Consider the following 25,251-nt stretch of genomic DNA (forward strand, 5'->3'; position numbering starts at 1 on the left):
GTTCGAAATTTTGATGAAAAAAGTCAAATGGTTTACAACATAAAGAAATTCCGAAGCAATTCCGCGAGCCAGATCGTTTTATGAAAAGAATGAAGCAACATCGATGTTTTGGTTGAATCGGTTATTAATATTGGCTTGGATTAATCTTAAGAGACTGACTCCCAATGATCTCGAAAATCCAAAATGGTCTTTCGATATTTGAAACACCGTTTTTACTTGTTAGATTTGAACAAACACAATTCAAACATGGAAGCAAGAGTGAGTGGAATGGATACTGCCAATCGTTCCTTTCCATAATATTCAAAGATGGCCACCGAATGTGCGGCTCCAAACTCAACCACATGGTCAATGACCTCTTTGAAAGCACACACATTACTTGAATGATCATGATGGGATGAGTGAGGGTTCTCCTGAAGATTTTCCATCACTATGATGGGTTGGGAAAAGTTACAATTGGACATCATGAAATCTTCACACCATTCAGCCATTCTCATGAAATTGCTCAAACAAATATAGTCTCTCAAGAGGAGAGTGCATTTGGAGGCTAAGTCTTTCATGTCGTGTTGGTGAGCCATTTCCAATATGGCCAAAATGTTGTCTTGATGAATGAGCTCAGTATTGAAAATACCATAACAGTACTCTATAATACACCTCAGAGCTGATACGTCTGTGTTGGGTTGAGCATAAAACACTTGATTTCGAACATCTGTGAAGATTGAGCAATTACCAGAGTGGTTCAGTAAGGATTCAAAGAATAAGCTATTGGAAGCAAGTATGGTTTTGTGAACCTGGATAAATTCCTTGCCATTCACACAAATAGCAAAGTCGTGGCCTGAGAGTGGATCTTCCAAGAGCAATTCTATAGCATTGGTGGGTATTACATGTTTGCGTTCCTTCCAAATTTCCATATCTGTTGGCTTTCTATTGTAAAATTGGAAAATGTACTTTTCAATTCGTGGATTATAGTGAAGATCGAATTCTTGCTCGTACACATTACGCTTGATAAAACTGAGGCAATAATCTCGTACAAGTTTGAGAGGAGAGGAGTTTGTGTAAGGATGCAATAATGCGCAAGAAGGTTTCTGATCTTCCATCATTGCACTACCATCTTCCATTCGTTGGGTTGGCGATGAAATATTGGAAGCAATTCTTGAATTGGACAAAGTGACACTATTTACAGCATGATCCACCTTGCCAGTCGAGAAACATTGATCAATCTTAGCCAAATAACCATCGATCATTTCCAGAGTGGTTATCACATTTGAAACTCTGAGAGTGCTTTTCACATTTTCAAGAGCTTGCTGCTTAATTTCTACCAAATCACCATGAGCCTCCTGCAAACACAACAAGTACCGAAGCGAGGATTGCAAATCTCGATCGAACACAACGCTATGTCCATACACATAGCACACAATATTCTGCATGCATACTTGCTCGTCCACACTGAGTGACTTCACAAACTCTTGACACGACAAGACATGATACAGACCTGGAGTAAATAATCTCAAATAAGGCATGAATGCCATGATATTCGAGTCGGGAAGCAGTAAATCTCTTTCATTGAGCTTGATGTTTGGATAATGAAATTCTTTGCTTGGAGGATTTTCCACTTTCTGTGGTTGTTGTGAAAGTGCTGATGCAATGGTTGGGGAAGAGTTTGGAGAGGATGAGTTTCGAGTGGTAGATGAATGATCCGAGTTGGCGATTGATGAGTGTGCTGATGAATGCAAACGTGGACTATTCACCAAGACCAGTGAAGGAACATTGGCCTTTTTTGCAACGGCTGAATGTCTAAGAGTGGAAGAGGAGGAGTTTTTCATGTTGGATGAATACAATTTAGAAAACGTTAAGGCTGTATTAATTAACAATTTTGAATGATTAGTGCACTTTTTTTTCTAGCTGTTCTTGTTGTGCCTTAATGACCCATCCTTTTATTCATCCAGATCTGTTGAGATCTCCCTATGAGATACATCACATCAATTTTTGAGTGGAAGGTGAGCTCAACAATCACGTCGAGCAACCGATTTTTTAACCGCTATCTCAAAAAATATGGGTGTGATGATGGGATCTGTAATTCTGTAAAAATCGCTCGCCCATGTATTTCAATATTGTCTCTCCTTCCCGAAAGGTGAATAACGGACTTGGTTGGAATTTCTCAATCCATCGAACAAGGATAGATGGCCATTGATGGGGCTTCATTCCCACCAATGGATGTAGCCAAATAATTATTTGGAGGTTACGAAGAGAGAGATTGCAAAGGCATCAAAATTTTATTTTAAAAAAACACCTCGAGTAATTTCAAAGTTGCAAATTGAGAGAGAGCGCAAGAATAATGACACGAATTATTCCAAGCAATGATGACAACCCCCAACGAGCTTCAACTGATGACCAGGAAGAAACATCATCTCTATTTGATGCTGACACCAAGTCTCAAGGAGAAGCCAAAGCTCAAAGAAGAAATCCATGTTTGGGATTTTTACTTTCCATTCGTCTGTTCCTCGTATTGTTGATTATGGGTCTGGTATTAGTAACGGCCATCTCCATCTGGATTGCCTCCTATTTAATGAACCAACATGCGGCTGTTCAATCCACCAAAGTTCTCATCGACAACATCAATCAGAAAGTATCTATTTTCTTGGATGGCTATTTGAACGTGGCAAAGAGTGTTGCATTTACTCTCTCTGACGATTATCATCGCTTTGTAGTGAACACAGACCATTCCATTTTTACCTATCACTACAATCGGTTAGTTCAAACGAGTGTGACCTTAATGAACTTGTGTTTTGGAGAGAATGGTATGAATGGAATTTATGCTCTCGATGCCAAATCATATGCTGTACAAAACTTCAACGAGTCTAAAGTTGTCATTGTTGCCGTGAATTTTACAGGAGCATCATTCACCAATAAGGTACTCATCAATATTCCATATGTTGTGAACAAGACCGATTATTACATGGAATCTGTACGTATATTTTCAGTATACCCAAACGGAGGATTTGGCCAGCCTTAGTAAGTAATATTGACTTGTTTGAGGTTACTTTACCCATGTTTTTCTAATTCTTCTTAATACTTGAATTCTTCTAGTAAGGTACTCTCAGGAGGAGCTCAATCAATGTTCTACTCTGCTCCTGTCTATGACAGAAGTTTATTTCCTTCCAAAAAAGTTCGAGTGGGTATCTCCAAGATTAACATTTCTCTCGGTGCCATTTCCCAATTCTTGTCCAATTTAAAGATTCTCAATCGTGGTTATATTATTTTAACCGAATATGAAAATGACATGGTTATTGGCTCAAATTTGGTTATTCCAGGAGTTGGAGTGGATCGAATTCCAGTTCGAAATGTCACAACTCGGCGTGCAGGAGAATTGATGAGTTCATTCCTTTCACTGAATGCTTCAGAAGATACCATCATTACCATGCAGGGAAAAGATGGAATTAACTACATGATATCTGCTTCATCTTACCGAATTGACAATCTGAGATGGAAAATGATTTTTGTCTTTGAGCAAGACGAAATTCTTGAAAGTGTCATTTTGAGTAGTTATTCCGTTCTCGGTGTCACAATTGGAGTTACTGTCATTGGTTTGTTTATGAGCATTTTGATAGGATGGGCCATCACCAATCCACTGCAAGTTCTCCAAAATGATTTTAGAAAAATTGAAGTCATGCAACTTGCTGATATCAAACCACATTCTTCAATCTTTACCGAAACAAAGAATATTTATTTAAGTATTACTGATACTGTCAATTGGTTAAGAGAGTTTAGAGCATTCTTACCAGAAAACATTCTTAATCAATTGGAAACACATCACGCATCTAATGAGAGTACTGAGAACAGCAACTCTAGAAAATCAGAGACTCCAGAAAGCAAACCACTTCAAGCTACAAACAACAACGAAGCTACTTCCAAAAATGATGGTCACAACCATAGTAGCGTCCCTATGAGCGAATCAAAACAAAACCTATCAGCTAGTTCTTTTTCATCACGACAATCAGAATCAACTCGTCGTTCCGATCGAGCTGTGGCAAGAGATTTATTCAAGATTGGTCTTTCAAACAAAGAATGCTGTATAATGTATATTAAGGTTTGCAACGTGACAGATAGGCTGTATGACAACCCGCACGATTTGAGTGGTTTAATCTCAAAATACTATGCTAGTTTAGCACAAATATGTAAAACCATGAAGGTCGATATTCACCCAAGAAGCTATGACGAGTTTGTCATTGTATTCAATGATAATGTCTATACTTTAGAGGCCGCCTTGAGAATTAGATCCTTGTTCTCATCGCTCAATGAGAGTCTCAAGAAGGAAGGTAAGGCCCGAGAGCAACTAGGTCTCAATATTGGAATATCGTACGGAAGTTGCTTACAAGGTAATATTGGTAACAAACAAACCAGATATTATTGCATGACTGGCTATAGTATGAAATGTTCTCGGGAATTGTGTTATCTCAATCACGCTTGTGGAACTACCATTCTGGTAGACGAAAAAACATTTTCCAAGAATAAGGCTAATCAAAATTTCATTTTCAGACCAGCTGAGAGGTATTACTCTCTTGGTGACATGGAATCCAGTCCTCAATTTGTTTACGAGCTGATGAGAAAGAATGTGGTGCACGATGATGAGTGGCTGTATGAACTCGAGTCAAAAAAAGCCAACGAAAAGATCACTCGACTCTGTGCTCTGTATCCTTATCTGTTTTCATCAGATGCGACATCTGAAAAGCTGTCAGAGCTTGTTGAATGTGTGAGATCGTTGAAGGAATCAGCAACTCAAGGAGATGACAAACTACTGCGCCAGTTGGAGGAACTTGCGACCAAAAGAGCAAACCAAAATGAAGACCTAACTCACTACAAAACTTGCATTGGCATATCCGCTACTCAAGATTGTGATGAATTAGATGGCAAGATTTTTACCTTGTAAATAAAATTACCAAGTATTTGTGGAGAATTCATTCTTTTAACGCATTGCCTTACATCACACGACAAACATTAAAAGTTGACCACGTTGTGCCCTCATGTACAAGAGGAATTTTCTCAGAGGCTCTTTTAAGTTGTAAAACTCGTTCAGTGACATAGACATCTATGGTGCTGATTTGTTTCTGTATGTCTTGTTTTTCTATATCAAATTTATGCTTCAAGAACTCTTTTTTGGATTGTAAGATCATTACTCTCACAAACCATGCTGCAAGTAAGGTAGCTCCAAGCATTAATAAATAATGGACTGGATATACGTCATCATAAAGTTGAAACCAAAATATTTTCCAGCTAAATAATGAAAATGCTGCAACGACCAAGCATTTAGAGACTTCTCGAAGCCTAAAAAACCAACAAAGACAGGTAGCTCCAATAATGAAAAAATAATAGCTGAGAGAAAGGCGATCGATCATTCGAAACCAATATAAACCTAAGCTTAACAGCGAAAATGTTCCAACTATAACGTATTTTGTCAAATCTGTAAACTCTACATAAAGAATCATAGATCCAAACAATGTAGCTACGATATGTATTATATATCCAATATAGAACATGATACTTCTTGAATAGGGAATAGAAATGAGCATGATAATGGCAAGCACAAAAATAATAATCTTCTCAGTACTACTTTCAGTTTTAAGGGTATGTTCTTGTTGAACCTCCAGTATACGAAGTCTATTAAGAGGTACTGTTTTTTCTGCAGCTCCTTTTTGAATAATGCTCTTGATGTTGTAATCGACTAATCCTTTACAATAGCCATAAATTATTTGTAAATCCTCTAGATCTGTATTCGTACGTTGTAATTGACATGGTTCATATTTCCTTTGTAGTAATTTTTAATTCTTCTCCTCTCCATTTCCACTCTCCACAGATATGGGCTTCGAAATGACTTGTAACCCGCTTGACATGTTCTTGAAAGCTGAATAATGTCAAAAACATCATCAATATACATATAAATACACAAGAATATTTCTGGAATCCATAATGTGGAATTGGTAACATGTTCATCCCACACTCTGAGAGAATGTAATGATTCCAATGTTTGATCCACAGTCGGAATCATTTCAGAAATTACTGTTATTGATTCTTGAATTGTATTCTCCGTTGAAGATTGATCGTTATTATTTACAAGATCTTTCTGACCATCTAATTCACCATCTGGAATGTAATTTAATTGAATTTCATTTGCTTCTTCAGTAACAGCATCACTCCGAGGCGCGATCATTTTCATCACGTGATTACTATTGAAAAAATGATCGTTAGCTGCACACTTGTTAAAATCCTCTCCGTGGTCCCGCTGATCTGCTCCATTGAAATTTGTTTGATCCTCCTCATCCCGTAACACCTCACTCATTGAATCGGTTGATGCAACAATAACACCATGACTTGTCTCAATACCGTGAAGCACCATTTTTTTGTTTCTAATTGAAGTTTCCAATCCAACAGCATCTCCGATCCCTCCAATATGACATGGATCAAAACATTTGAATTTAACCAATGATTTATTGAGGTCAAATAATAATGACAATATTGTTGTTAAGAAATTTACATGAATTGAATTTTTTTTTTCATTAAGCAACGGATTCAAAAGCGATACCAAGAAAAACACAAAGGGAGATACCATCTCTTGAAAACTAGCAACAACCACACGAACAGAAGGATTGGATTCACAAAGCATACAAGAGTACAACCAATCTTTGATGACATAAAAAAAAAACATGACTCTCCCTCTCCATGAATTTATTTTGAACGCTGACAGATTTCGATTGGAAAAGTTGAAAGGACAATTGAAACTCTCGCATCTCCCCTCACTCTCCAATGATTCACTTGACAAGAACACGTATATCGATGTCTATGAAGATTTCATGACAGGTTCCTCAGTCCAATCTGTTCCACCATTATTGAAACGACGCTTTGGAGAATACTCGCTGAATGCAGATGAAAGTGCATTGTGGGGTATTTGGAGAGTAGTTTCAGAAATTTCATATATGGACATGGAAGAGTTGAAGGGCATGTTAAATTTATTCAAAAAACTCAACAGTGATCATACAGTGAATGGTTTATTGGACAAGTTGAAATTTTGTGCTCGTTGGGAGAATTGGGAGTTTCAAAATTTGTTCAGGAACAAATATTTCGTGTGTTTGATCGAGATGGAGACGGCATGATTGATTTCAAAGAATATTGTATGGGCGTGGCAGTGATTTTGAATGGTAAATTTGAAGAGAAGGTGAAAATGGTTTTCAAAATTTTGGATTTTGATAAGAATTCGAAAGTGGATCGAGAGGAGCTGGCTCGAGTGTATCGAGTGGTGTTTTCATCGACGAGAAAGTGTAATTTGGTTGGAAATGGAATTCATCGAATGAATGAAAAAGAATGTAAGTTTACATTGGTTACTTTTTGACCTTTCAAACTTTTCAATTGAATTGCATTCACATAGTGGAAGCTAAAGTTGAGGCAACCATGAGAGTCTGTGATTTGAATAATGATGGTTTTATCGATTTTTATGAATTTCGAACTCAATTTCAACAATCTCCACACATGAATCGAGTGTTCAATTTTATCTTTTCCAATCCATTGTTGTAATAATGTTGTGATTTTTTTCTCTACAAACGAATATAAATAATTTGATATATTTATTTATACAAATTATATTGTGTGTTACGTGTTGTTGTATGGTTGTCAAGAGAGCGCCTCACAATGGACGACCAATTTAATGGCGTTCAAACGAAGGCGAGTATAATCCTTTTCTTGGGTTGACCAATTAACTATCATTCATCATTTCTTTGAGAAGATCCTTAGTATGTGCAATGTATGTTTGGAATTCTGGAGACGAGACGGAATCTTCATGAACATATTCCTTTTGTCCCTTCTTGTTCGTGTATACCACAATATGTGAGTTATTCGACAGCATTATTTCTGCCTTGTCATTGAATTTCACTTGAATAACAGTATTGCTCAACCTGTATGATGATGCAATGCTTGACTTGTGGTATCGCTTCACGTACACACTTTGATCCTCTCCAGTTAATTCAAAAAGTTCTGGTCGATTTTCTTGTTTCATGGCAGAGTCCAAACTACCCTTAAAGTACTTGATAAGAGTGACCTTCTTTTTAATCTCATCTGGATATGATGTCAACGAGTAGACAAAGTGTTCGTCAGAAGATTGAATATCGTCACGGTTATAGGCATAGTAATCGAGTCGAGTCTTGTCATGAGAAAGGACCATTTTCGAATAGTCATTGAAGAATGCTCCAGTAGCACCATTACTTAACCTGTAGCACAATCCGTAATCTGGAAAGTCGAGAGAGAAGAGCACCTTGGTTCTTGGAACTGGAGATCGTGTGGAACTGGATCGAACCGATCTGAGTTTGGGTGACACTGATGGAGACAACTCTTTCAAATCTTTACGAGCTGATGGTTGTGTAGGTGACAGTTTGGTGGATTGAGGGCGAATATTTTCTTGATTCTCGTCTTGTCTTCGTCGTGTTGGAAGGACCTTCTTGAAGAGCTTATCAAGCACGCCTGGATCTTTACGAGCACTGTTCAGAGTATTGGGGTCAATGGCCTTCAAGGGTTCTCTCACTACAGGTGGTTGTGGAGTGGTCACAGCGGCCATGGCCTTCTTGGCCTCTTCTTGCTTCTTTTTAAGCAATTCCTCTCGCTCCTTTTGGAGAGCCTCCAAATTCTTTTTCACATCCACTCTGCAATGAGTCTCTGCATATTTCATTAAGGAGGTAGGACAGGCGGTTGACTTCATGGTTTTGAAAAAGTCATCAGCAAGTGCCTCATCAATGGTAGGTCTTGCTTTTGGATCATTGTTCAGCATCTTCTTAATGAACTTCTTGGCATTGTCAGAAATAGTGACATTGGGAGGGAAAGAGTATTTTCCTTCTTGAATTCTCCTGTAGGTAGTCTTGACGTCCTCAGTTTCGAATGGAGGTGTACCAATTAAGAGCGTATACAGAATGACTCCACAAGACCAAATGTCCACTTCATAACTGTGACCCTTGTTCTGTAAAATTTCTGGAGCAATGTAATTGGGAGTTCCACATATTGTGGATTTTCGCTCATTGTTGTGAACCTCTGTGGCAAGACCAAAGTCTCCAATCTTGACTCTCATGTACTTGTCGAGGAATATATTTCCCAATTTCAAATCTCGATGAATCACTCTGCAGGTATGCATGTACTTGACAGCCATCAAAATTTGAAAGAATATATATTGAGCTTCTGGTTCATACAGTCTCTTCTTTCGATCCATCATCTCCAACAGTGACTTGCAATGGCACATCTCCAAAAGAATGTATGCATTGTTGTTGTCTTCGAAAAACTTTTCAAATCCAACCACGTATTTGTGAGACATCTTTTTATGAATCTTAATTTCACTGAGAAGCTTATCCTTGTTTTTTTCTTTCATAAGAGTTGCTTTTGGAATGATCTTAGCAGCCAGGCTTACTCCTGTCGAGCAATCAGTGACTTCATAACACTTGGCAAAGCCTCCTTCACCAAGTAATTCTCCTTGCTTGTAAGAAGAGACAATGCTTTTCATTCCTCCCTTGTCCGCATACTCGACAATCATGTTCGAGAGAGGTGTTTTTGATTTGCCAGAAGTGATGGTCATGGTTGGATGGGAAGAGATGACTCCAGTGGCGGCCGTTGTTGTAATTCTCTTTGGTGCTGTTGAGACTGTTGAGACAGGCCTCGAGAGGGGAAGTACATTTCCAAAACCTCTTGGATTTCGAAGGTTGTTCATGTAGATAGGATGTATTTATATTGAGAGAAAGCAGCTTAGTTGCAACAAGGCAATAGAGAAGATGTTGCTATAGGAATTTTGGTTGTTGTTGTTGTTGCTTTTGGGTATACTTGTTGTGGTAAGAGTTCGTTCCAATATATATGAATATGAGAATCCGACGCTACAGTATGATGATGATCGTGTTGTTGTTGTTGTTGTAGATGGGAATGGTTGTTGTTGATGATGAAGAGAAAAGCTTGTTAAGGACAGTTATCGCTTCTCTCTCTCAAAGGTCAGTCTGTTGGTGGTTCTCGCAAATAGCCAAAATCGTTACGAACAACAAGTCGTAAATGCGTAAAATTGATGCTGCAAGGTGTTGAGGTTTTTCTTTCGATTGTTTTCAAAAAATAAGCTTGTTAACGGATAGGAATTTGAGGTTTGTAGACAATTTGGCGGGAGAGAATTTTAACGGACGAGATTCATTCCTCCCAATGAAAAAGTGTAACGGACATCATTGAGGTAGCAAGAAGAGTCTCGAATGATTGCATTCTCGTCGAAATAACTCTGTTCTTGGGATCGTAAAGAAATGAGCTGAACACTTTTTAAAGCAACAATGGTTTGAAGGATCCCATTCTTCTCTCTCTATCACAGTCTTGACAAATCAGAACAAATCAAGATTCAGAAAATACTACCTGCCCTGACGTGCAGATTCAGAGCTGGAACAGGAGGTCAATTGCTGAACTCTGGGAACCGTTGAAAACTCACATCGCTGCCGTTGAAAAAAAGAAGCACTGGTGATGAGCTCGTTCGAATGGTGAAATGCTCTCGTGTCTGCTGTTGAGGCTGCAAATTACACTTTTGGAGACACTTCTGCATAAGCGATTGTTTTTGTATTTCGTTAAGGTTGTATAAGAGTCAGCACTCCAACATTCGGGAGGAACTCTTTACACCGAACTCTCAAAAAGCAGTTCAAAGTGCAGTAAATGGCCGTTGACATTTCTTCACAATCAACCACCTACGGTAGGCACCTCAATTTTGAAACAAGCATTCTTGCCTGTGAGAGTATTCTTACCATAGGTATGTATTTTCTCATCATTGAATGTCATCCACTAGATATTTCGGACCTGAGTGTATGAATCCACACCAGAAAAAATTTTTTCTGCCAAGCGGTTTTTTTTCGTTGTAAACTACACCAGGGGCGATTTTTGATTGGACAACTAAAAATAATGCTAGTCTATTTCAGGATGCTGCAATTCTTCAGCAATTTTTTTAAAAAAAACGTTGAGTTTTCCCTCCCTGCCCGATTACGCTATCATCGCCGTCGTTGTGCCAGCCGATTTTCTCCACGAACCGTTAAAAGTATTGTACTCCGCCTCGGTCGTCATCATTCTCAGAAACAATGTTCTGTGCAGATAGTTGCAGTAGCAAGGGACTTTCATCGTCATCCCCAAAACTCTATGGCAAAGTTTATTTTTATGCTAAAAAAAGCAGATCTGAATCGAACACGGAATCAGTGGGTAACACGAAACATGAGGAGATTCGAAAGATCTCTCTCCCACCTACTTATCAAGAGTTTTACAATCTTATCATGTTGAGTCTTGCTAAGGAAACCAATGACAGACAGCACCTTAGTGACTCTCATTTGGCTTTGTCTTCGAGTAGTTTATCCTCGAAAAGTGGTTTAATCCTCAAATACCTAGGTCAAGATGAAAATTGGGTTTCTTTTTCATCTCAAGAAGAATACGACAATGCTTTGTCCATTTGCAAATGTTGTCAAAATCATTGTATTCGTATTCGAGTGTACTATAAGAAGAGCCTTTTCAAGTCATCGAGCTCTCGATCCAAGAAGTGTCTGGACTCTCATCAATGCATCCACAACCTAACGATTTGCTCTGACTTTGAAGAACTTCAACGACTGATGCGTGAACACGCTACTTCCAACTCCTCTAGCTCCTCATCTGCTCCTTCTGCTCCCTCCACCACCACCACCAATTCCTCCACTTCCTCCTCTAATTCTGATCAATTTTTTCAGTTTTGGTCAGCAAGCGGCTCTTCTTGTTTAGAAAGCAAAGCCTAATAAACAAGTTGTATATACTTGAGTTAAAAACGTTGAGGTTGTTTACTGGGAGTTACTCGTCACTTGTGCAAACTGAGAGTTTGTGGCGTCTCACACCTTTGATTTCGAACTCGATCAGCAGCCAATTGGGAGAATGTAGATTTTTTGAGAACTTCAGCGTGGTGATTATTTGAGCTTGTCTCGAAATATGTTTATTCACTTTCTCTTATAATTTGACCAACAAGACCACAACCAGCATCATGATGAGCACTTGCTTGACCCATCCATGAACATACTTGTCAGAAACAGAATCATTCACAACATGTTGCTTCTCCTTTCTTCTCACAGCAATTCCTGACGACTGCACAACTCCTAGTGCTTGTTTGCCATTTGTGAAATTTTCATCGAGTTGCACCACTCCCGATTTTACAATTCTGAGAGAACCTCCAGTTCCATCCTTACTGAAACGAACTAGAACACTTCTTCCATCGGCCAAACTCAAACATGCCACCATCATTCCATTCGAATCGGATTCTCTTGTCGCCACAACTACAGAACCATCCACAGACATGACATTAAGGAAATGAGTTGTGTTAGAAGTGGAGGCTTGACTAGAACCATCCACAATATCGACTCTCACTCCTGAATTAGCATCACTCTCAATGCTAGCCCAATCGAAATTGTTTCTTGCTTGTGACCATGGAGACAAGGTTGTCATGGTCATTGAGCTTTTACCATTATTCACAGTGATCGAACTTCCAGAACTCGTTGGAGCACTCGCAAAATTCATCATATAGACACGTTTAGCATTAAAAGCAGTCGTTGTAACCACTCGATCCATAACCACAAAAGTACTTGGTTTGATGAAGAGGAATTCTCGTTCAACTTTTTTCACAGCAGGATGACCTCCATACGAAGGTGTGACTTTTGCCAACGCGTACGTATAGACCGAGCTGTCCGAGAGAGCACTCATTTGACATGAAGTGTCAAGTCGTTGTGGGAGAGTTTGTCCTGCAACATCGATACGAATCATGTTATGGAAAGCTTCTCCTTGTTGAATTCCAGAATGAGTATTGATATTTTCATCGATAGCGAGCCAACCCTTTTTGTAAAGCAAAAGACTTCCTTGATCACGATGAGCATGAGATTGTGTATAGGGTCCACACATGACTGAGATTTATGTGATCCGTGATGCACATACAGAATTCAAATTTCCAAAATTCATAGGATCAGAATTGTGTGTGAATATTATTATTATCATTGTTATAATTCGTATAATAATTATTGTTACAATTATGATCATAATTAAGGTAAACAAACACACTTGTTACTTACGTTGAGCATAGACAGCATCACTTTCCCAACTAGATCTAGTCGCTAGGATACCAGTAGAATCTCCTCTAAATGAGGTTGTTAACAATTGAGTATCATTCAATGGAGCTGCCACAACATGGTTAATATCAAACATGAAATCGGCATAGGTATTGAAACCACCCGTCATTTGTGGCACACTGGATTTGCTCAAAATTGTTTTAGCAACTCTTGCTAACGGTGAAGTTGGATACAAGGAACACAAGACGAGAATATAATGACGATGATAATCATAGAAAGCTGCTGTGGATTCACGAGCGTGGTCTCCAATGGGAGCCAAATAATCCAAAGTTGGAACCATTTGATGAAGAATCCATTGAAGAGAGTTATAGGTATGAGGCATGAGATTGGCAATATTCTCTCCTGTAGATCTTTGCCACCAATCGTACAAGGTGAAGAGTTCCTGCCAAATGTCAATTGATTTTTCCAAAAATTGAAATGGACACTCTTTCATGAAGTTGAAAACTCAAAAACACTTACCTTATGAGAAGTACCATATCCAGTTCCTTCCAAACTTCCACCACTAACCAATTCCTTATTAAAATAAGGAATCAACTCTTTACCCAATTTCACATTTCTAAATTGTTGAAGCCACATGTCAGCCAATGGATTCTCTCCAAAAGTGGCCAATCCAACCATCATGGTAGCTCTAATGAATGAGTAGTAATAATTATTAGCAGGATCATTCACACTCCAACATGACCAAGGTTCCAAACGATTTCCCCATTTGGCAGTGGTACAATTCCAAACATTGGACACGGCTTGATTCACATACGCAACCCAACGAGAGCGTTGAGAAGATGAAGTTTGAGCTCGACACCAATCATAGACCATCATGACATTGCCAACATGAGTACCCACTTCTAAATAACTATCATAGGCAACGACTGGTTTTTCTCCATTGGCAATCAATGCTTCTTCAGATTTCACAAATGCATCTGCATCATTGACAGCAAAGGTGCAATAAGAGGATTGACCAGTGACACGAGACATTAATGCAGCATGCCAAGCACGGAATTCATAAATTGTTCCTGTTTGACTTCCTCCTGTAGTGACTCCACTGTCGACAAAGGATTTGAATGCAGAAGCAGCTCGAGTTGGTTTTGACATGTCAGCTCTCAATTTAGAGGCATAGACTGTATCACGAAAGATAATTCTTGGAGAACCTAATGGAGCGAGATTCCACACAGTTGCTGCATGAACAACAAGCATGTCTACAACAAGCCACACCATGGTTAACATCATGACCAAGAGAAGGCATTTGCTGGAAACAAAATTTTTACGACCACAACAATAATTGTGATCTTGGACAGAAATATATTGACTCATGTGTAATGTCTCTAATTTTTTCAAGATGAAGAGTTGAAAGCGAGAGCTCTGTGAATATTTATACTCGATTTCAAATGCAATTTTCAAAGATAGCATTTCACTTTTCATTAACAGGTCAAGTTCAAGAGATCCAAGATTAAAGTACCAAATGTCACTAAATGAGATCTCCTTGTGCCAGGAGTGACCTCTAGGAGTTGTTACCATGTAACTTGTTGACTTTTTTGAAAAAATGTTTTGAAAGATGTACAAGATCTTGAATTTTATAGATCTTTGTAAAGGGAATAATGGTAATGTTTTCAACTACTTGAACAAATTGGTTGTCTTACTGCTTGCACTTTTGTTATAAACACATGTATTAAGGAATGAACATTAGGTCGATAACTGTAGATCACTTGTGTATGAACTCGACAGTTCCATGATCAAATGATCAAATGTAAAATGTCATACTCTAATTAGAAGTGGCTAACATAAACGACCCGGGATTTCTTTGAGAGAGACAACTTCATGATTGTCATTTTTAAATAATTGATGACAGCTCCCAACTCTCTCACATCTCAACTAGAAAAAACAAGGCAATGTTTATTCAAAGTTTCTTTCAAAACAAGCAAAGACCTACATGTATCCACCAAATGTCTGAAAAGAAGCTCCTCTTTCAGTGGTGTTGTTTCTTCTTCTTTTGAAATCAAGACGACTGTGAGAGAAGCTTTCTTTAAGGTGATGGTTGCCTCAATGACTTCTTTTCCAATGCTAGAGAATGAACAACAAGATTTCTGATTGTTCACATTGTCATCGATGCTTCCTCATTCCATAATATTGTTGTTGTAATTAAAAGTGTGGAAAGCATTCGGAATTTCTTTTTGAAAAAAATGTTCAAAAATTGTTTCATCATCGTTTATGATTCGTTAAATTACTCGTAATTTCAATGGATCTCCTCCATCTAGCATTCACTTCTTTTGCAACATTATGGATTGAAACTATTTTAATTTCAACGATTACAGTTACAAATTTTATTGAAGAAGGCAACTTGGAGTTTCCGAATGTGGAAGGGTCTTTGATTTAATTGTGGTGATTTTCAGTTATTCCGGCACACTTTAAAACAGATCCATCTCTGACCAATTCAACAACCTTTTCAATCAATGGATGCATTACAACATCCTTCTCAATATACGGAACATGTTGTCGAACCAATTGTTTGACCTTCTCAACAATGGGAGAGGCATTTTGTCTTCTCAAATCCAATGCTTGACAAGCTGCCATCAATTCAATAGCAATCACTGTCTCAACATTTGCAATAACTTCCAAACATTTTCTACTCGCATATGGGCCCATCGAGACATGATCTTCTGATGATGCAGATGTGGAGATAGTATCAGAAGAACTTGGATGCACCAAAACCTTATTTTCACTTGTCAATGCTGCAGCAGTGTATTGTGGAATCATGAATCCACTGTTAAGACCTCCGTTCTCAATGAGGAAGAATGGCAATCCACTCAATTTTCCATCTACCAATCGATTAATTCTTCTCTCACTGATATTTGCTAATTCATGAACTCCAATGGCAAGGAAGTCCATGGCTTTTGCAGGATACTCCCCATGAAAGTTTCCTCCACTGACAATATGTTTAATGTCTTCTGTGTCCGTGTGAAAAAGAGTGAAATTATCTTGTACATGATCGTTCATACTTGAGGTATAAGGGACAAGATTTGCAAGTTGAGGAATATCAGACCCTGTTCCCTCAATGAATACCATTGGATTATCAGTAACAGCATTCAACTCGGTATCTATGAGCTTTTTACAAAACTCGATCGTATCATGCACAATTCCATGCACTTGTGGAATACATCTCAAAGAATAAGCATCTTGAACCTTTGGATGCCTGTTCAATGATTCAGTGATGGGAGAAACAACATATCCATTCTCAACTCCATGAAGCAAAACATTTCTCATCACTGAAGCAACATGCATTTGTCCTGAATGTCCACGAGCTTGATGAATACGAGCATCCAAAGCATTGGGAGTTGCATTGAGCGATTCGAACGTGACACAAGCTACAAGGGTAGCAATTTGCATGAGACGTTCTGCTTTCACAATGGCTTGCGCACCGAGAGCACTAATGAACTGAGTACCATTAATTAATGCGAGACCTTCTTTTGCTTTCAAGTCAATGGGTGTGATCTTGTGTTCTTTCAATACCTTTTCTGCATGTTCAATCGTGCCATTCGTTGGATGATGCATGAGTCCTTCACCAAGAGCTCCCAAAGCAATATGAGAGAGAGGAGCCAAATCACCAGAAGCACCTACACTTCCCTTTTCATAAACAACAGGAAGACAATTCTTGTTGAGCATTTGGAGGAGTGTGTCGACAAGACATGGACGAACACCAGTCTTTCCTGAGGCCAAAGTATTGATTCTATTTGCTAAAAGCATTCTCACGAGAGGTTTTTCTAACATGTTTCCAGTTCCACAACAATGTGATCTTATCAAATTGTATTGCAATTCAGACAAGGAATCATGATTAATGACAACATTTTTAAATTCTCCAAATCCAGTGCTAATGCCATAGACAACTTCCTTTGTCTCAACAATACGTTCGACAATGTTGCGAGAAGTTTGCATTCTTTCTCTTGTTTGATCAGAGATTGTAACATGACAATTCAAAGAGTGACCGATAGTGTACAATTGATGGGAGGTTAAATGAGAACCATCAAGCTCGATTGTGTGGAGATTGTCCATGAGGATGATCAGGATTAGATTTCAAACAAGTATTGTTTTTTTGGTGATTGAAATCATCCATGCAATGGCATCACGTTATTTAAACTGATTGCATCATCTTGAGTGAAAGTGCCAATTCGAATACATGATTTCAAATAGATCGAATTACAATCACGTGTGTTTACAATACCAAGCAGTCCTTTCATTGGTTGCAAACGTGAAATCCATGTTTAGGTTATGCGTTATTCGAATGGATGTGAAACTCTAACGCTTTAAAAAGCCCATCCTGCAATTTCGAAATTCTTATTAACACTCAAAAAAAACAAACAAATGTCAACACCAATCAAGTTAGATCCACCTACAGGAACCAGAGATTTCTTCCCTCCTGATGCTCGAAAGAGAGACTACATTATCCAGAAATGGGATGAAGCTTGTCAAGTCTATGCTTATGAACCTTACGATTCCAGTGTCATTGAATCAACTCGATTGTGGACAGAGAAGGATCCAGAAATGATCAAGCAACAATATGCCTTTGAAACACCAGATGGTGAACAAGTTTCATTGAGACCAGAAATGACTCCAACATTGGCACGTTTGATCATGTCCCAATTGAAAATTCTCAGAATGCCTTTGAAATGGTATTCCAAACCAGTGTGTTATCGTTATGAACAAACTCAGAGAGGAAGAAAGAGAGAATTCTATCAATTGAACTGTGACGTTTGGGGATCAAAGGATATTCTCGTCGAGGCTGATATTTTCAGTATGATTGTGTACATGTTTAAATCCTTTGGATTGAATTCGAATCAAGTCACTTTGAAATTCAGTTCAAGAAAATTAATAGATGAGTTCTTGACACGAGAATTGAAATTGAATTTGAGTGAGGATGAATTTTTAAAGACATGTTCAGTGATGGATCATGTGGACAAGTTGTCTATGGAGGATTTGTTGCAAAAATTGAACAAGGATGTTCCTTCCATCCCAGAAAGTATTGGTTTGGACATGATCAAGAAATTATCTTTTAGAAAGGGAATTTCACAACGTTTGTCACCACAAGAATCATTGAAACTGTTCAAAGAGGGACTTTCTAGTGATGAATTTAAATCATCCGAGGCCATCAAAGAAATTGAAACCTTATTGGAGTTGTGTGGCCCAAATGGTTTTGATATTTTGGAATGGTTAGATTTCGACACTGGAATTATTCGAGGTCTTTCATACTATACTGGAATTGTGTTTGAAGGATTTGCATGTTTTGGAGATGTTAAGAGAGCTATTTGTGGTATGTTTTAATAAGTTTATTTACCCATTGGAAATTCATTTCACACCATTTTTGGATTTCCATTATTTGATAATAACATTCTAGGAGGCGGACGTTATGATGAAATTCTCTCTACTTACGGTTCCAATGAGAATGTACCAGCATGTGGATTTGGTATGGGCGATGTCGTGATTGGAGAAATTTTGGGTGACTTTGGACTATTACCTGATTTTTCAATGAATCCCGTGGATGATATTGTCATTCCATTCAATGAAAAGTATAGACATGTTGCAATTAAGGTCACACAAGTCCTCAGAGAAAAAGGAAGAAGAGTAGAAATGTATCTCAAAAAAGTGAAAAAACTCACTGTTGCTTTGGATTATGCAAACAAGTTGGGAGCCACTCGTGCCATCAATATTTTCCCTGATGAATGGGACAAGGAAAAGAAGGTTCAAATTAAGCTCCTTAGAGAGGAGAATGCCGAATCCAAAATTACTTTTGTAACCTTGGATGAATTGTAAACAATAAAGGAGATTGTTGAGTGACATTAATTCCAAGTTGAGTATTTTCATTTATTTACAATTTTAGTTGAGAGAACTGTTGTCCTTCACATTTGTGCCGTGTGTTGAAAATGTTGTTATCCACAACATGTCTTGTCTTCATAAACACCAAGTTCCAAATACACAAATGCCTCTGCATTACTTGGATGAATTCCAATCACATCATCAAATTCTTCCTTTGTACAACCCTTCTTCACGGCAAGTGCAAATCCTTGTGTCACTTCAGCAGCTTGAGGACCAAGATAATGCAATCCAATTACTTTCTCATTCTCATTCTTGAGACAAATCAGCTTGACAAATCCCTTCTCTGATTTTTCTGGAATTTTATGTTCCAAAATATTGAACTTCTTCTTGTAAATGACTAGATTCTCACGACCAAATTCTTTTTCTGCCTTTTCTTCACTGTATCCAACGAGACCATATTCTAAAGGTGTGAACACTGTGGTTGGTACAAAATTATAATCCACCAAATAACGCTTATTATTTGTTTCTGGATGAAAGAGACGGTAAGCTAAATATTTTCCTTGTTGAATCGCAACAGGAGTCAATTCAAGATTATATCCATTCTCAATGACATCTCCAAGAGCATAAATACTTGGAACATTGGTTCGTTCTTCCTGATCCACAATAATTTTTCCTTCCTTTGTGTATGCAATTCCAACTTGATCCAAATTCAATCCTTTCACATCCGCATAACGTCCCGTAGCAAACATGACTGTATCAAACTCTTCAGAATATTCTCGATTTTCCAAAGTATTCCAATAAATCACTCGTTTCTTGTTACTAGTTTCCAACTTTTCAATTCTTTTTGGAATGCATGGTTGTAAAAATTTCACAAAATGTTCCGAGGACATGGATTGTTGCAAATGTGAAACTACTTCACGATCAAACGAACCACTTCTCAAAATTTGTGATCGAACCATGACACTTGTGTCAAATCCTAATCCACTTAAAAATCCAGCACATTCCAATGCAATATATCCTCCTCCTACAATTAAGGTCTTTCCAGGTGGAGTTTGTAATGAAAATAAATCGTCACTGGTAATGGCATGTTCGAGTGCACCAGGAATTTCGTCATGAGATGGCACGTATGGTCTTCCTCCTGGAGCTAGTACTATAAATTTAGAAGTTAATAATAATGGAGAGGAGTTGGAGTTTTGTGTCAATTTCACAGTGTGTGCATCTTGCAATTGACCCAAAGCTTCAAAAAAGTCAATTTTTCGTTTTTTCAATTCATTTTTGTAGACGAAATTGGATCCTGAACGAGTATTTAAAACACCTTGTACAAGAGTATTCCAATCGAAATATTGACTTCTCTTTTCATGTGAAAAATGATTGAACATGTCACTTGAAAGATTGTCACTAGCGTCGGATAGTCCTGGTAATTTCCATCCATAATTAATGGCTTGTCTAATTTTCTCTCCCATTTCTGCTGCATAATGCATTTGTTTTTTAGGAATACATCCAACTAGAAAATATATTGTGTACAATAATTATCAATGAATTCATACAAAAAATAAATTCAATAAAAAATACATAATAATTTCAGAAAACAAACGTGTGAAAGATAAAACACTTACCATTCACACACGTTCCTCCAATCTTCCATGTATTGCCCTGAGTCGATGGCTTGACATAATCCAGTAAGGCAACTTTAGCTCCCAAATCTGCAGCAGTTTTGGCAGTTTTTAATCCTCCACTGCCACCTCCAATCACAATGAGATCATACATGTAATTGTAGCTGAATGAATCATTTTGATCTGTAATCGTAGTAGTAGTAGTAGTATCCGTGTCACTGTATACTATCAATCGAAAGTGTTTCTTTTTTTTGTTCTTGTTGAAATAATTTCGCCAAAGAGTTCTCGACGACCCTTTAAAGGTTCCAAATTTGTAAAAAAAAAGTGCGCACGCAAGTGAGGAAAAAAATTTCTCGATACTTCCTTCGTAACGTCCATAGAGAGAATCACTCCAAGCTGAATTTCTTCTTGCGTTGGTTTGATGGGTTGTTGTTGCTAGCATCAACAATAATGTAGCCATTGGTTGTTGTTGCTGAATCATTTTGTTGATGGCTGTTCTTGTTCAATTCTTGTGTTCATTCTTCAATATGAGGAGAATACTGTTCCAAGAAGGGACCAATCCGTTCCATACTGAATTGCCATAATTTCTCTCGTTCTTCCCGAAGAGCGAGAAGAGGATGATCGTCTTTGGGATCTTTTTGTTGTTGCATGAAAAAGAATTTTCCTGAACAGGTAATGGATGGATCGAGAGCTAATCTCAACTCGTGATAGGCACCTTGTGAAATTGGAATTCCAGAAAAGGCATGAATGATCTTTCCAATTCCGTAACTGAGATAGGCGAGGAAAGGAGAGGTTTGTTTTTGATCTTCCTTTGCTCGTTCTAATAAATTGGTCATCATGACACCAGGATGAACATAATTCACAGATTGTAAATGTGGACATTGTTTTTCAATGATCCATTTGTCATGTAAATTTAAGCAATGCATGGAACAGAATAATTTGTTGTAGGCATATGGAGGAATGGTTCCTTTCGTTTTTTCATCAAAAATCATTTTCATCCAATCGAGTTGTTCCAAAGATTGGTATTTGTCACTAATCATTAATTGAACCACATTGGACGAGACCACAACAATTCTTCCATTCTCTCTTAATTGATTTCTTAGCAAGTGATTCATTAGAAAATGTCCAAGATAACACACAGAGAATGTTTTTGAAACACCTTGTGGATTTTTCACTGAAGAATTTTCATCCGTCACACTATTTCCAACCACTCCTGCATTATTCACAATCACATCGAGCTTGGAATTGACTCCAAAATGTTGTGGTAAAATTTCTTGACATAATTTCACACAACTCTTTGCAACCTTGTCCAAATCCATTAAATCCATCTCCATGCCAACACATTTTCCTTTCTTGATATTGTACTGTAATTGTTTAATCATATTTCCATAATCTTGTTCTTCGGATTCGATATCCAAAGCAACTTGTCGAGCACGTTCATCACTCGAACTCGTAATAATGACATGAACTCCGAGAGCCAACAATTGTTTGGTTAACTCACGACCCACTCATTGGTACCACCGGTCACGAGAGCAATTTTCTCATGTGGGGAAGAATTGTCTTGTTGTGAGAGGAGGATTCTCGTGATGATGGATTGAAAGTGTGGAGTCAAATCGAATGTCGTTGTTTTCATTTTTTGTTTTTGAGCAGATGAAACTCAATTGTTGTGAAATTTACGTATTTTTATTATTGATATCTGTCTGACCAACTAAGCCGCAGTTGTTGAACGGAATTGCACAGCCATGCTTAACGTCCATAGAACTTGGAACCAAAAAAAATAGTGAGCTCAACGTTGATGCAACAACAATTTCTTGTTTCTTCCAACACTCCAAGCTCATCTTTGCAAGAAGAACAATCAGAAAAGTCTAAACTCGTGTTTACGGCATTGAATGGACAAGTCTTGTTGGAATTGATTTCTACAAGCTGCTCCGGAGTTTCGCCGTTGCTTGCTGGTTATGAATGTGGACGTTATATATGGGAGTACAAGATTCACGATCCTCTTCATAGGGATATTGATGCTAGTATTGAAATAGGCTCAAATATGAATTTGGATCGGGTTGCACCAATGGCAGTTGAAATTCATCGCGTTTCCATCACATTCAAACGAAATCATCAAGTCGTATTTTCATTTCATAGTAATAATTATGATGATTGTCCAGTCATGAAAATACCTTCGGGTCAATCACCTCAAAAGACAACGTGTCATCCAAACGTTGCTGTCCAAGAAATATTGAGATGGGTTGGCCTTGATCAATTTATGGTTTCGCCGATTGCAGCATGGAATTGTTTGATGACTTTTTTGAGAGTCTTGCAGTATTTCAGGTATGAAAAACTTGTAAAACGTGTATCAGATATTTCAGAGAGGCTTCAGAAAAAGTTAGGAATGAATTCGACATTGAAAAATGGATTGTATGAATGTAAATTTATTAAGAAAGGGACATCAATCAAAGATGTTTTGAAACACTGTGATTTAAATTCGCTAAAAGTATTTAAATCATCGAGTATTCAATGTTTAAAGTCGAGGCCATTTAAATTGATATTCGAATATAACGGTCATAAATTGGAATACCGAGAGAAAATGAAAAATGAAAACAAGAATCGAGACAGTACTACATTTGATGAGAGAAAAAATATGAATTTCAATAATCAGCCATTTATTCACATTAGTGAGCTATTGTTCGATGAAGATGTTATATTTTCCTGTGAATTTCCTTCCAAAACAACGATGGCTGAATTTCCGTGTTATGTACCTGGAATGGTTGTGGTTACTGATAATCGACATCCAGATGACGCTTGTGTCAATTTTGCACATACTATTTTAAAGTCAGCATTCGCACTCGAACAAGATGAAGAACATTGGATTGCTTTGATATCGACTCAGGGATTTCATGCATTTGAATTGGTTTTTTCACGCTTTAGGAAACACAGATCCATCTTTTTCGATGCATGTTTTGCGAAGCTAGCGAAAGAAAAGCCCTCAGCACTGAGTGATATTGAAATCAAGTGTCAAAATTGAACAATAAGATGCATCATGCTGTGTCAGTTTGAAGCTCATTTCGGTTGAATTGGAACAACACCATGCCATTCATTACGTCCTTTGCGTAATAGATTACACACTGCAACGTTACTTGTACATGATGGAAGGTTATGGGTAGGAAAAGCCGTAGACACATTGATGACGGGCATAAATTACGGACAAAACTAAGCAATTTAGTAAGGACTCCCAAGCAAATGCAGTCGCATCTCTGTTGCCTATCGGATTCTTTACAAGTCATATCTGTGCCAACATACGCTCTGCTTCTTGACATACTGTACATACACATTTCATAAAATCTGCCATGAGCGTTGGTTTTATCTTATACGACAATGCTGAGCAGAGTCTGGATAATTCACCCATCATGTCGTCCTTAATAGTAATAAGCATTCTGACTTTGTTCTTTTCAATTTCTTTACGTAATTGGTCGTCTTTTTCAATGATTGATATAGATATTTGGAAGATTGCAATTATCCTATTTAAACATTGATACTTCTTAATAATGTTGTCAAGATAACTCTGAAAAAGTACTTTGAGCTCTTGAGTAAAGGGAAATAAATTGGTTTCATCTTGAGAATACATGGTAAAAATAATACAAAATATCTTGGACTGGATGATAAGAAAATACGGTGAATCCCCAAGCTGGATGTTTTCTCTCTTGGTCTTTTCAACGAATACAGATCTGTCTTCCTCAAGCACATATAAGCGTGGCAACATCTCCCATCATGAAATACTATTCTCGTGTTCTAAGGATGCAAAAAAGTACCACACTTTCAGATGTAACGAACGATCTTCAATTTTATGCAGCGCGATTAGAACTTGCATAATTTTTTTCCATAAGGATCCGTATTTGATGCCAGTAGTGGTCTATCATACCAAGAACTAATTCTAAATTTCTTGGATGTCAAATATCTACCATTTGGTGGATTGATTTCTTGTGTCTTTAAACTGACACAAAGCCAGTAGCGCCCCACTTCTCTGGTTTCGAGTGGATTCTTATACAATATATTCTCTATTACACATTCTGCAAGGCTCTCCTCAACACAACAGTCTGTTTTGCTTTGGTCCAGAGAGGTTTGTTTGAATGGAGAGCAAACAAAATGGCGCTCCCTTTTTCTCTCCTCATGGACGATTTCAATTGTTATGTGTGGCAATAAATCGTACGTCTCATAACAAACTCCTCCACAAGATATGTTCAAAGGACAGATCAAAAGCAAGTTCCAGGGTTTCCTTTCTATGTTTCCATTCATCTCAATAGAGAAACTTGTACCAATCTCATAACAATATATCCAATCCTCTAATTCTTGCTTCATCATCTCTTTAAATAATGGTCCTGCAATAATAACCCCGACGGAATTGAGAAATCGTTGTGCCCTCATGTATTGGTCCACACCAATTCCTTCCCATTCGTCCTTGTTGAGCTCCTCATACGTACTTTCATCATCTCTGCTCGTGAGAATTGATGAAAAAGCGTTAGCAATCTTCTCCGAGATGGTATTTATAAGGGTGTTCATCCAACCCTCAAATGTGTTCATTTTTTGAAACCTATTTTTGTTCTCAATAAATTCTCCGATACATTTTTTTTTTTTTAATAATCACTGTCCATGCGTTTATTTGTTCGAAAATTCAAACGTTATTCATGGCTGTGTGA

The 25,251-nt window shown here is 37.8% G+C and overlaps 12 protein-coding genes across 12 annotated transcripts; 5 read left to right on the forward strand and 7 right to left on the reverse strand.

Annotated features, from left to right (window-relative positions):
* Positions 1-212: 212 nt before the first annotated feature.
* On the reverse strand, positions 213-1,820 carry C9374_006833 (uncharacterized protein; the record flags this gene model as incomplete). The annotated part of the gene is made up of 1 exon (XM_044696737.1): positions 213-1,820. One exon carries the CDS (start codon positions 1,818-1,820, stop codon positions 213-215), a length of 1,608 nt encoding a protein of 535 aa, XP_044555196.1.
* A 512-nt stretch (positions 1,821-2,332) lies between these two features.
* On the forward strand, positions 2,333-4,924 carry C9374_006834 (uncharacterized protein; the record flags this gene model as incomplete). Its single annotated transcript, XM_044696738.1, has 2 exons — positions 2,333-3,009; positions 3,085-4,924. 2 exons carry the CDS (start codon positions 2,333-2,335, stop codon positions 4,922-4,924), a joined length of 2,517 nt encoding a protein of 838 aa, XP_044555197.1.
* A 49-nt stretch (positions 4,925-4,973) lies between these two features.
* On the reverse strand, positions 4,974-6,388 carry C9374_006835 (uncharacterized protein; the record flags this gene model as incomplete). Its single annotated transcript, XM_044696739.1, has 2 exons — positions 4,974-5,761; positions 5,875-6,388. 2 exons carry the CDS (start codon positions 6,386-6,388, stop codon positions 4,974-4,976), a joined length of 1,302 nt encoding a protein of 433 aa, XP_044555198.1.
* Positions 6,389-6,695: 307 nt separating this feature from the next.
* C9374_006836 (uncharacterized protein) lies at positions 6,696-7,560 on the forward strand (the record flags this gene model as incomplete). The annotated part of the gene is made up of 3 exons (XM_044696740.1): positions 6,696-6,979; positions 7,030-7,352; positions 7,415-7,560. 3 exons carry the CDS (start codon positions 6,696-6,698, stop codon positions 7,558-7,560), a joined length of 753 nt encoding a protein of 250 aa, XP_044555199.1.
* A 178-nt stretch (positions 7,561-7,738) lies between these two features.
* Positions 7,739-9,727, reverse strand: C9374_006837 (uncharacterized protein; the record flags this gene model as incomplete). Its single annotated transcript, XM_044696741.1, has 1 exon — positions 7,739-9,727. The coding sequence occupies one exon, from the start codon at positions 9,725-9,727 to the stop codon at positions 7,739-7,741; it is 1,989 nt and encodes a 662-aa protein (XP_044555200.1).
* Positions 9,728-11,105: 1,378 nt separating this feature from the next.
* Positions 11,106-11,783, forward strand: C9374_006838 (uncharacterized protein; the record flags this gene model as incomplete). The annotated part of the gene is made up of 1 exon (XM_044696742.1): positions 11,106-11,783. The coding sequence occupies one exon, from the start codon at positions 11,106-11,108 to the stop codon at positions 11,781-11,783; it is 678 nt and encodes a 225-aa protein (XP_044555201.1).
* Positions 11,784-11,988: 205 nt separating this feature from the next.
* On the reverse strand, positions 11,989-14,375 carry C9374_006839 (uncharacterized protein; the record flags this gene model as incomplete). The annotated part of the gene is made up of 3 exons (XM_044696743.1): positions 11,989-12,932; positions 13,098-13,536; positions 13,614-14,375. 3 exons carry the CDS (start codon positions 14,373-14,375, stop codon positions 11,989-11,991), a joined length of 2,145 nt encoding a protein of 714 aa, XP_044555202.1.
* A 1,143-nt stretch (positions 14,376-15,518) lies between these two features.
* On the reverse strand, positions 15,519-17,078 carry C9374_006840 (uncharacterized protein; the record flags this gene model as incomplete). The annotated part of the gene is made up of 1 exon (XM_044696745.1): positions 15,519-17,078. One exon carries the CDS (start codon positions 17,076-17,078, stop codon positions 15,519-15,521), a length of 1,560 nt encoding a protein of 519 aa, XP_044555203.1.
* Positions 17,079-17,504: 426 nt separating this feature from the next.
* C9374_006841 (uncharacterized protein) lies at positions 17,505-18,950 on the forward strand (the record flags this gene model as incomplete). The annotated part of the gene is made up of 2 exons (XM_044696746.1): positions 17,505-18,450; positions 18,535-18,950. 2 exons carry the CDS (start codon positions 17,505-17,507, stop codon positions 18,948-18,950), a joined length of 1,362 nt encoding a protein of 453 aa, XP_044555204.1.
* Positions 18,951-19,066: 116 nt separating this feature from the next.
* Positions 19,067-21,047, reverse strand: C9374_006842 (uncharacterized protein; the record flags this gene model as incomplete). The annotated part of the gene is made up of 2 exons (XM_044696747.1): positions 19,067-20,457; positions 20,570-21,047. The coding sequence occupies 2 exons, from the start codon at positions 21,045-21,047 to the stop codon at positions 19,067-19,069; spliced, it is 1,869 nt and encodes a 622-aa protein (XP_044555205.1).
* Positions 21,048-21,081: 34 nt separating this feature from the next.
* Positions 21,082-21,948, reverse strand: C9374_006843 (uncharacterized protein; the record flags this gene model as incomplete). Its single annotated transcript, XM_044696748.1, has 1 exon — positions 21,082-21,948. The coding sequence occupies one exon, from the start codon at positions 21,946-21,948 to the stop codon at positions 21,082-21,084; it is 867 nt and encodes a 288-aa protein (XP_044555206.1).
* Positions 21,949-22,361: 413 nt separating this feature from the next.
* Positions 22,362-23,582, forward strand: C9374_006844 (uncharacterized protein; the record flags this gene model as incomplete). Its single annotated transcript, XM_044696749.1, has 1 exon — positions 22,362-23,582. The coding sequence occupies one exon, from the start codon at positions 22,362-22,364 to the stop codon at positions 23,580-23,582; it is 1,221 nt and encodes a 406-aa protein (XP_044555207.1).
* Positions 23,583-25,251: the final 1,669 nt, after the last annotated feature.

The sequence above is a fragment of the Naegleria lovaniensis genome, assembly GCF_003324165.1.
Source record: "Naegleria lovaniensis strain ATCC 30569 chromosome Unknown tig002, whole genome shotgun sequence".
Classification (NCBI taxonomy): Eukaryota; Heterolobosea; class Eutetramitea; order Acrasida; family Naegleriidae; genus Naegleria; species Naegleria lovaniensis.